The following is a 12000-nucleotide window of genomic DNA, read 5'->3' on the forward strand; positions in this document are numbered from 1 at the left end:
TTGCTTTGGTATCTGAATGATCTTTCAATAGCAAGACTCACCAGATCACATTCACTCCAACTTGCTGCTTACAATCCTCCAAATGTGTTTTTCAGGAGAGATCTCACAGCCTGTAATGGAGTCTCCGCTCTGTTCAACAATGTCAAAATCTACTTTCAGTTTCACTTATCTCTGTCATGAGTCAACTATTAACGGTGAATAATGCTGCCATCTGATTTTGTGACCAGTGGATGGTGCTGTTTCTGTGGTTCCTTACAGAGTTTAACATTTAACTCTGTGTTCTATCCATTTACCTTGTTTCTGTATATGAAGTTTCCCTGGTCAGGCCTCTTTCTTTGAAGACAAAAACAGAAAATTAAAAGATACAAACAGGATTCCAGTCTTTTTCGCTGCACCACAGAAATACCTAGGCCTAAGACAAGTCTATAGGTTTCTTGGAATATTTTAACAGAAAGTCATCATATTCATTCAGTGTTTTACAACTAAACTGTTTGAAACAGTTCATTAAATATCAATTCATTCTCCAACTACTGTGAAAATGAACATTATGTTCCTTTGTGCATATAAAAATGATAAACCACAGAAGGAGAAACAATCCATGTTGTGTAGGTGAAATGAAAATAAAACCTCCAAAATGCTTAAGAAAAGATTTCTCCTCAAAAGAAACAAAGAAGCCAGCAATAAAACGATAAATACATATCCTAAAATATTTTAACACAAAATGAGCAAAAAAGTCTTTCATTTTCATTTGGAGCTGCTTCAAACGTGTCAGATTCAGCTTCCAAAAACAGAGTTGACAAAGTGCTTCATATGGAACACAAATTAATAAAGCCCATGACCATAATTAATAAAAAAGTATAGGAATTCATGAAAAGAATAAAAGAAAAAAGACACAATCAAGAGATGTAAGAGAGTGAATGTTTTTAAAGCTGCTTTAGATAAGAGTGTCAGCTAAATGCCCTGATTGTTAAGTATAGTACTGTCCAGAGGCTTCAGAGCATCTACCCAGCCTTTATACAACTTTATTATTTCAACCAGCTGACAAAGAGGGAGTTCATTCAACAAGAGATCATCAGGTGAAGCCTGGTGTTAGAGGAGGACAGATGGTCCAGTGGTTAGAGAGACAGTCTCCATTCATTATAACTCACTCTATAGTAATGCCTTGAGTCTTTACAGCATCTTAAAACAGTGGCTAATGCCTTTAATGAGTTTTGGTGCTGTTATTTTCCCCACCAGCGGCATGATGCTCCCGTCCTGTGATGGCTCTTTGTAAGGATGGGCAGCTGCATCAGGGACAGACTCACATCGCTCCTGAGGAAAAGACGGGGAACTTAGACAACGGAGGGGAAGATGGAGGTAAAATCCTAGGTCAGCTTATTACAGAGTGGTCTGAACTGCTGAGAGGTCTGTTTTCAGTCAGGTTACACCACTTGTTTGACAGAATGAGAGGTGTATTCTGATCAGCAGTGTGGGCATACACTGTGGTTGGTGTGGCTAACATGAGATGCTTTGTATAGAGCATTAGAATGGGTATTGTTTGTGGATGATAAGGTGCTGTGGTTTCTCTGATAGTCCTGGTTGTCAGCTGTGTCATGACCCTCTAACTGTTGCTATTAATGATTTCTGAACTACTGAGCAGTACTGTTCAGCCTAGCCTAGTTCACCAGATCCTGTGTATTCATAAATGATTTTGTTCATGTGTCTTAATCGCAGTGAATACGCTACTCAGCCTCCCATGTGTGTCTCTGCAACATGACAGCGAGCCATGCAGGTGTTACAGGTAAAGCTTCCCCCTATAGTGTGGTGGAAGTGTCCACTGAGGTTGCTGTTGGACAGGAGAGGAGGGGGAGACGTGGCTAGGTGTGTATCCAGCACCACCAGCCAGAGGAGGAGACTCCACATTCACATTCCCAAAAGTAGGTTGAGGTCCGCTCTGTGGCCCCTGCTTTACACATTGTCCAGTTGATGGTGGGATGATGGGCAGATCTTGTTGATATGGTGGCTAAAGTCCATTCAACATACCCTGGTGTGTGTATTGGGGCTGAAAAGGGGGGATATTGCTTCATAAGGGCTGTGGGAGGAGCAAGGTGACATGAGTTGGGATCTGCTAGGCTGAGGTCTTTGATTTGGTAGAGGAAGAGAAGATGGAGGTATATTTTTTATGTGGCTTGTAACCGGAACCATGGAAGTGGAACCTCACAATGACACCAGGGCCCAGTTGTAAGTAATCTGATCGGATTTTGGATTGGATCAAATCTTCAAAATGGGTTGTTCAAAAGAAAAAAAGGATTCTGAAATCGGATTAGATCACGTAATCCAGTCTTGGTTTTGATCTGGATCAAACCTTCAGTATGTGTTGTTCAAAACTTTTTTAGTAGGATTGGGATACCTTTGATCCAAAAAATCAGGATTATACTGATCCCAGCAGAAGGGTGGATTCAGGGTGGATTTCAGGAAAAAAAAATGTAATAAAGCTTTAAAATTGGTCAAATAATACAACATTTGTATCATGTAGTATTTATACATTTATTTATATTTTGCACTTGATTTGTTTAACCGTTACAGTGATAAAGTAGATAAAGTAGACATTAGGGTACCTATTAAGACTTTAAGTACAGTAAAAAAAAAAGGATTTTGTCCCCATAAAATAATCCCCCAAACAGCTGTCGATATCAAACAAAAATAATATATTTAATTTTAACTGTCATTTATCACTGTATATTAATTACAATGACACAATCATCAGAGATGAACTAGTCAAAAGTAGTTTCTAACCCTTCAAAAAGGTGGTCTCTCCACAAATGAAGAAGAACTCTGAACGTTCTTTATTTTGTTAACTAGCTGACATTTAGCCTTTTTATGATTTAAAAACACGTGTTCAAAATATCCACAATGTATTTGTGAATAATGTATATTTGTTTGTTTTTATTTATTTGTTGTGGGTCAGATGAGGGGTCTGAAAATGGAAGGGGATGTTTGTATTGTTTTATTGTGCTGTTTTCTGTCTCTTCAAATAAAAACACTTAAAGTGACCCCACGCTGGCTATTCTACCTGTTGTTCTTTACATAGCTAGTAGCCTACATTGTGATATGTAGTCCCATTTAGAGCACTGGTAATCCGGATTTGGTAATCTTGAAAAATTTGTATCTGGATCAGGGTGATCCAATCCAATGTTGCTTTGAAAAACCGGCACAAAAGTAAGATGGATTACCTGATCCTGGATAGCAAAACATAGGATTTCCAAATCCGGATCATTCTGATCCAGATTAAATTTTTTGAACAACTGGGCCCAGATTATTAGGTCAAAAAGAGGCTTATCTGGAGAATATAATCTAATTTTCAGCAAAATATTCTATACGTTACCTTTGGACATCACTGGAAGCAGCGGGCTTTGCTCAGTATCACACTTGTTCTTATCATCGTCTCCATTTCCCCTTCTTCCATGAGACTGTCCATAAAAGATTTCACTGCTGATGAGGTGAATCAGTTTTTATTCTCCTTTGAGTCAAGTGACAACAAACATCCATGATAATAAAGTAGCACATCTTTAGCTTCATGATGTTACAAAATACACCGTCTTCCTACTATGCTAGTGTCATTTGTCATAATGCCATTTTATTTTTCTATATGTCCACTTGTGATTTCGTCTTTGTCACTGCACTTAAACTGTATCGGAATTTTTCAATGTTATAATGTATGAGTGTCATTGTGAAAAAAACCCCAACTATGTTAGTGTGAAGTGAGCCAGAATTACTAAAAAGTGTGACCTCCGGGTTTGGCTTTCAAAGTAAAACCTTGAAAGGTAAAATTAAAAAACAAGACTTTTGGTCACAATTTTCAAAATAAAAGCCTTATTGACAAATGTGTTGCAACGTTGTTTGATTAAAAAAGTAACAACATGTAATGAAATACTGTATGTGACCTGCTCTATCATTTTTAGTCACATTGACCCCCAGAGACATTTTGAGTTTCATACAATGTTGGAAAGAGGGGCATTTGAACTTTCTGGTGATATCAATATTATTGTTGTACTCCACATATTGAGTGAGATACGCCCCTTTATGTCTTGACTGTTACCAAATTATGTTTTTGAGAAAAAGAGCCTCAAAGTTTGCAGTCCATTTTGAGACATTAATTCAAATATATTAGAAAAATGAAAAATCATTCAAACATAACATAGTAACATGAAATTTCCAGTCTTGAGTGCCCATACACACACACACATGTACACACACACAGCTCAAGCTGACATGCACATTTTGAACTTCAACCACAGTTAAGCCTCACTTGTGTATGGAGATGCACTTGGGCAAACTTATGTGCACGCGTAATGTATGCATGCACACGCCACGTGCACACGGATGCGAGGAAGAGTCACGCGGTGTCACTCTGTTGAACATCCAGTAATAGTCCATGGGCCAAAGCCCAAAATTTCACTTATCGGTACCACTCAAGGTGGCAAAATCTAGTTACAAATTTTGAAAAGGTACATGTCCATAGATGATATTTTGGTATGATAACCATTGCTGAATGGTAGCTTTGTCACAGTAATCAGCTCATGAAGTTAACCACCCCCTACAATAAATTGGATTGTAGGCGCTGATACATATCTTAATTTAGGCTCATTTTCAGGACCTTTAGTCAGGTTTTATGAGAATATGTTTGATATCATTTTAAAGGGTAGCTTCTTAGCTTTCATTCAAGCCCACTTGTGAGTCTGTCTGACAAATAAAGAGGTCACATGGGCTCTTCAAAGTGTCAATGACATTCATTTTTCCACAATTTTCGCCTAAACTATAGTCTTTATTTGAGCACTGTGACATCTAGGAACATCACAGACACAAACATCAAAAACTGGAATACTCACAGGACTGTAAGGATTCAGAAAAGATATAATCTACCCATACTATCCCATCGTGAGGGGTGATTTTGGGTCTTAAAGTAGAAGAATGACTTCTCGAGGGAAATCTTATGTTCTTGATTGTGAGTAATATTATGAATTGTGAATGATTGTATTGTGAACTGGCCATAGCACATAGGCCTTCTATTTAATGACACATACTACTCTTCAGACAATTCCCTAAAGGATTTCAATGTTCAATAATTTACTGCCATTTCACCAAGAGGTTGCTAGGAATTTGTCTTAATGTGCTCTGGACTAGTGATTCTCAACCTTTTGTCTCTCGGACCCAAAGCTGAGAATATTTTAATTGCTAGATATGATTTTTTGGAACCCCCTCAAGGACACCTGGTGGTCCCCGGACCCCACTCAGAGAACCACTGCCCTGGACAAGACATACACTAAACAACCCTGTTCTATTTCACACAGGCTTCGCCCTCTAACGGGGCTTTATTTGCTCAACCACTCATCTAGTCACCTCAGCGCACTGAAAATGAGTAATGTGATGGAGTTGTCATTGTATCGTGAACTGGCCATAGCACATGCCTCAGGCCTTCTACTTATAATGCCACAGACTACTCTTCAGACAATTTCCCAAACAATTTTAAGATTCAGAGCTCTATTGGCTTAGGGGACTAAGTCTGATGACTTCAATCCCTTCCCTGCACCAACACGTTAACAACATACTGTATCACCAGCCTGAATTGACTGTAACCTTGGTCAGCCAGGGGGGGCGGACCAACACTACACTCCTACGTGTTAGCACTTGAGTCACCTAGCGCCGGACGACTCGGGGATGGTCTCAACAGTGCCCCAGTATGTTAAGACTTCAGCACAACAGGTCTCTCACTCACAGGTCTTGGGTTCCAGTTCCTTGTCCTGAACACTGACCCTGAGAGACCCAGACACATCCAACAGATAAAATCTGATAAATGGACAGGGTGTCAACCACAGCCACACTCCTTATAGAACGTGTGGCTGTGGGAGGCTCCCTCCAACGCATACGCCTGGGAAATGCCGTCGCAGAGCCAATGGGCCAGCCCCTATTTTCACAGGGGCTTGCCAGCCACCCTGTGTGCATAGCACACAAACAACTGTTGTGTGCACCTGCACATTCCAGATGAGATGAGGAGATCCAGTAGTGCAAGCTGTCGAGAGATTCTCCAGCAGCAACGGCAGCAGTGGGGGCCGCAAAGTGGCAGCCAGTGAGACGGAGGTTGAGTAGTCCAAAGTCGGGACCCACGGGAGAGTCAAGACGGAGCAGTCGGGCTGTGCTCGAATGGGGCGGGTGCGGCAGCAGAGTCCAAACACTTTGCCTGGAGCGGGAGCCGGTGTAGCTGCTACGCTAGCTGGTGTAGCAGGCTTGTGCAAGCAGGTATGTAACCATCAATCCGTCGAAGTAGCGATCGGGTGGAGAATGAGTCCAGACAGAACGTGGTACAAAAGGTACAAAGACGGTTGACTCTGCGGCAGAGTTAAAGTCTGACAAAAGCTAGCTAAAACGCAAAACTAGTGTGAACACAGATCTCAGATGGAGAAGCGGCGAACAAACAGCGCCAGCGTCCTCTCACATCCGGGCACGATATATATATGAGGAGCTTCACAGATAGAAAATTTTAGCAGGGGGAGCAGGCTTCCTGCTTCCCGACCAGCCAGCAGAACCAGGTGAAAAGTGGGCAGCCAGCATGTCGTCCAGTGGAGGATGCCATGACGCAAAACGTCCTATTTCCTTTTCACTCTGGTGTAGTCGGAGAAGCCGGAGACAGAAGCCACGATGCCTCCACACACTTCCAAGTTTCATCCAGCATGGGGGCACCAAAAATCGGCCTTGTATCGGCCGCGTCTGTGGGATGGGTTCATCCACCATATCCGGGTGGGGGCAAGCCAGTGCTAGTGGATCTGTGACCGGGGCAGAGGGGCAGGGATTGGCAGAGCCGCCAACACATTCTGCCTCACCGTCGGTGCAGCGGAGCTGGATCTCGGGAGAACACTGGTAGCACTGGAAGTGCTTCCATTATTGCTGGCACCGCACAAAAGACAGAGCCCACCAGTCAATGCACTCCGCCAGGTCAGCTACCCCATCTGCAGCTTGTTCAGGCCAAGGCAATCGAAGCATTCCACAGCAGCGACCAGACTGGGGCATGTTGGACAGTATTTTATCAATCAATGGCATCCAAGGCAACGTTGTTCGTCAGAGTACTGATGAAAAGTGGATGCTGAGTAATGAGCTGCTCGCCTTATATAGGGTGAGGCCTCGCAGAGTTGACTAGGCTCATCCTGATTGGCTGAGCGTATGTGTGCATATTTTCAGTGCGCTGAGGTGACTAGATGAGTGGTTGAGCCAATAAAGCCCCGTTAGAGGGCGAAGCCTGTGTGAAATAGAACAGGGTTGTTTAGTGTATGTCTTGTCCAGGGCAGTGGTTCTCTGAGTGGGGTCCGGGGACCACCAGGGGTCCTTGAGGGGGTCCCAGGGGGTCCTCAGCAAAGTGATGAATTGTTGTGAATTAAACTTCACCATTATTTAATTTACAAGAAGTTAACACAATTAGAGAATGTAGGAGAATGACTGTTTTGATCATAGTTTCACTGTTATCTCTCTACCTGCATTATAGTCATGGAATTCTGGACAAAAAATCATATCTAGCAATTAAAATCTTCTCAGCTTTGGGTCCAAGAGGCAAAATCTCATCAAATGGGGGTCCATGGCTCTAATGTGGACTAAATTAGGGGTCCTTGATATAATAAAGGTTGAGAATCACTAGTCCTGGGCACATTAAAACAAATTCCTAGCAACCTCTTGGTGAAATGGCAGTAAATTATTGAACATTGAAATCCTTTAGGGAATTGTCTGAAGAGTAGTATGTGTCATTAAATAGAAGGCCTATGTGCTATGGCCAGTTCACAATACAATCATTCACAATTCACAATACTACTCACAATCAAGAACATAAGATTTCCCTCGAGAAGTCATTCTTCTACTTTAAGACCCAAAATCACCCCTCACGATGGGATAGTATGGGTAGATTATACCTTTTCTGAATCCTTACAGTCCTGTGAGTATTCCAGTTTTTGATGTTTGTGTCTGTGATGTTCCTAGATGTCACAGTGCTCAAATAAAGACTATAGTTTAGGCGAAAATTGTGGAAAAATGAATGTCATTGACACTTTGAAGAGCCCATGTGACCTCTTTATTTGTCAGACTCACAAGTGGGCTTGAATGAAAGCTAAGAAGCTACCCTTTAAAATGATATCAAACATATTCTCATAAAACCTGACTAAAGGTCCTGAAAATGAGCCTAAATTAAGATATGTATCAGCGCCTACAATCCAATTTATTGTAGGGGGTGGTTAACTTCATGAGCTGATTACTGTGACAAAGCTACCATTCAGCAATGGTTATCATACCAAAATATCATCTATGGACATGTACCTTTTCAAAATTTGTAACTAGATTTTGCCACCTTGAGTGGTACCGAAATCTGGTCTGGCCCATGGACTATAAACTATAGTCTGAAATTAAGTCAGTCCACTGAGCGGTTTCTCTCTCTCTCTCTCTCTCTCTCTCTCTCTCTCTCTCTCTCTCTCTCTCTCAGGTTGCGATGCCTGACATCTACGTTTTCCCGCGGAAGAAACTGGACATTATCTTTGACTGGACAATAAAGTGAACGATGATGACGTTTCAACATACCTGTTACTGTGCAGATGTTCATTCATGATTTGATGGGACGCTTGTAGTAAGGGGGGAGAACGGGGGGACGGGGAGAAGGGTTGCCAGGTTCTTAGCGACAAAACCCTCCCAAGGATAACTAAACCCAACCCAAAAAACAGCTCAGTAATCAATGAAGCCAGTCCAAAAGAAGAGCCCAATACCAAAACTCCAAAATACAATCCTACCAAGCCCTATAAACAGTGTTTTAAGCCCAACAGCATTTATACCGTTGCCAAGTAAATTGAAAACCGCGAACCTGGCAACATGAGAGGAAGCCGTTGAAGTAGTTTCACTCTAGGCTGGCTGGTCACCGCACCTTTATGAGCTTCATAACTATATTTAGCGTTTGAATTTCATAATAATCTTTACACAGAATGACAGGTAAGACTGTATTTTATCAAAATGTGATAAAACCCCCAAAAGCCACAAATCGATGTTAACATTTGCATATTGTTGAGGTCTAGGTTAGCCTACTTTATGCAAATCAGGGGCGTCCCGCGTGATTCGCCGCCTCTGGAAACTCCCGAAACTCAAAACGTACAAAAAGTAAAACATAATAATTGATTTCTGACTTTATTGGTGGTTGTTTGTTGTTACACAATGAAAGACTGAATAAGAAAACATATCAGATCACTTGGATCTACAGGATAAAACCACAGACCCACAAACTGAAAAACCTCACCAGAGGTGAGGAATATTACACACTAAAACTGATGACTGATGATCCCCCCCAAAAAAATCCCAAATATGAAAACAAGCAAATTATTCTGTACAGTTGATACAATATTGTTGTCTAATTAGAAGCCAAATAGTTGCTGGCCGGGCTGATTAGCTATAACCTGAAGAACAGGCAAATAACAGTCTGTCACCTGATGATTTAGATGTTTCATCATTTATCATCATCATCATCATTTAACCTTTATTTCACCATGTAATCCCATTGAGAATCAAAATCGATTTTTCAAGAGAAATCTTGCCAAGAAATCAGCATCATGGCAATCATAACAGTTACAAAAAAATGACAAAAAACAACATAAAAAAAAATAAAAAATGACATAGGGCAAAGTGCATGAGAAAATATACACTTGCACTGAATTAATTTGCTGTATGAGCACTCAAGTCAGAAGTCATCACTTCTAATAATACCCACATTTTCAGAAAGTTCCTCTTCAACCGATGATTTTTAAGACTCAAATAATTAAAATTTCAACTGAGAGAATGTTCTAGAGCAAGGGAGAACAGAGAAAGATGAGACACTTTTTATATTTTGTGCTGTTATGGTTTAAAATAAATGTGTTCATCTTACCCACAGGCTCAACAACCCCTTTAATGACACACACACACACACACACACACACACACACACACACACACATACACACACACACACACACACACAGACACAGCTCACTGACATCCCTTAACATCACAGAGAAGCCTCAGCTTGACAGACTTTGATATCAGTGGTCTTGGCATCACCAGCATCTACAACATTGAAATATGGGTAGAGTTTCTCAGTGAAAGTGTCTCTGTGAGTGCAGATGTGAGTCTTGTTCTCAGAGTCGTAGAAGGACAGCTCCCCCCTGTCATAGTCCAGCTGGACTCTGATCCTCTGGAGACTCTGCTTCACTGTGACGGTCTCACCAAGTACATCAATGTATTTTCCACTGTCATGCAGTAAACACCAGATTCCATATTCTGGTGAGGCATATAACTTCCCCTTCCTGTCAACTGACTCTTTTGCCAAACCCACATTCCAGTCAGGATGATCTCCCACCTCCACCTCCCAGCTGTGTTTCCCTGAGCTGAAGCCTTCAGATCCCAGAACAGTGGCATACTTAGTGTTTCTCTCTGGGTTGTCAGGGAGCTGCTGCTCTGTGTCTCCTTGCTTCACACTGGTCAGGTCATCAGACAGAGAGAGCGATGGGTCTGCAGTGTTTGGGTCCAGAATGACAGGACTGAACTTGACCTTCCCCTTCATCTTCTCCCAGACTCTGAAGGACAGGTTGCCCAGGTGTTTGGCCACATCTACCAGCGCTCCTGAGACCAGCTGTGGATCCGGCAGTGAGCACTGGGCTCTGGCGCTGGTCTGAGTGGGTTTATAACTGGTGAGGAACGGCACATTGTGTTTCTGCAGGTCTTCTTCAACAGCAGAGATACTGTCTGAGAGAGAGGACATCTTCTCCTGAATGATCTTCATCTCTCTGGCGACAGTCTTCCCCCTCTGCTCCTCTTCCTCCCTCAGAGCCGCCAGTCTGGCCTCCTCTTCCTCTTTCAGGAACTGGTGGAGCTTGTGGAACTCTGCTGTGATCTGCCTCTCTGTGGCCACCAGCTGCTTCTTGGAGTGTTGATTCACTTCGTTGTATTTCTTCTCAACCTCTTTGTATTTGTTCCTCTTGTCCTGTAGAGACTTGAGGTCAGATTTCAGCTGCTCCTTCAGGTCACTGACTGCTTCTTCTAGAGGAACCACCTTGTGACCGTGGTGGAGAGAGAACTCACAGACAGGACACACAGCTTTCTGTTCCTCCTTACAGAACAAGTTAGGCACTTCTGGATGTTTACTACACACCACCTGCACTTCCTCCTCTCCTTTACCCGTCTCAGATGAGCCAGCTTTCTGTCTCCCAGCATAGGAGTCAGCTAGTTCCTTCAGTACAAAGTTCACATCTAGATCATCCTTCGAGGATTTTCTTTTACAAATGGGACAGTTCTTGTTTTTAGCTTGTTCCCAGAATTGTTTCAGGCAGCTGGAACAGAAGCTGTGGTGGCAGCTCAGAGACACAGGATCTCTGAAAGTCTCTGAACACACATGGCAATTCAGGAAACTTTCAACAACAGCGGTTTTCTCAGCCATTTGCTTCGTTATCTGAATGATCTTTCAATAGCAAGACTCACCAGATCACATTCACTCCAACTTGCTGCTTACAATCCTCCAAATGTGTTTTTCAGTAGAGATCCCACAGCCTGTAATGGAGTCTCCGCTCTGTTCAACAATGTCAAAATCTACTTTCAATTTAACTTATCTCTGTCATGAGTTAATTATTAATGGTGAATAATGCTGCCATGTGATTTTGTGACCAGTGGATGGTGCTGTTTCTGTGGTTCCTTACAGACTTTAACATTTAACTCTGTGTTCTATCCATTTACCTTGTTTCTGTATATGAACAGTTTTCCTGGTCAGGCCCCTTTCTTTGAAGACAAAAACAGACAATTAAAAGATACAAACAGGATTCCAGTCTTTTTCGCTGCACCACAGAAATACCTAGGAGTAAAACAAGTCTATAGGTTTCTTGGAATATTTTGACAGAAAGTCATCATATTCATTCAGTGTTTTACAACTCAACTGTTTGAAACAGTTAATTAAATATCAATGCATTCTCCAACGACAGA

General features: G+C 42.0%; 1 protein-coding gene across 1 annotated transcript; it reads right to left on the reverse strand.

The window, feature by feature from the left end:
* Positions 1–9761: 9761 nt before the first annotated feature.
* LOC139657243 (nuclear factor 7, ovary-like) lies at positions 9762–11561 on the reverse strand. Its single transcript, XM_071535009.1, has one exon. It carries the CDS (start codon positions 11462–11464, stop codon positions 10037–10039), a length of 1428 nt encoding a protein of 475 aa, XP_071391110.1. The 5' UTR covers positions 11465–11561; the 3' UTR covers positions 9762–10036.
* Between the last annotated feature and the right edge of the window lie 439 nt (positions 11562–12000).

The sequence above is a fragment of the Centroberyx affinis genome, unplaced genomic scaffold (assembly GCF_046629955.1).
Source record: "Centroberyx affinis isolate AG114_WGS23_722 - 3 ecotype Tasmania unplaced genomic scaffold, CSIRO-AGI_Caff_v1 ptg002645l_1, whole genome shotgun sequence".
NCBI classification, from domain to species: domain Eukaryota; kingdom Metazoa; phylum Chordata; class Actinopteri; order Beryciformes; family Berycidae; genus Centroberyx; species Centroberyx affinis.

Excerpts from the sequence above, each read along its gene's own strand:
- LOC139657243 (XM_071535009.1), bottom strand. The coding sequence starts at position 11,464 with ATGGCTGAGAAAACCGCTGTTGTTGAAAGTTTCCTGAATTGCCATGTG.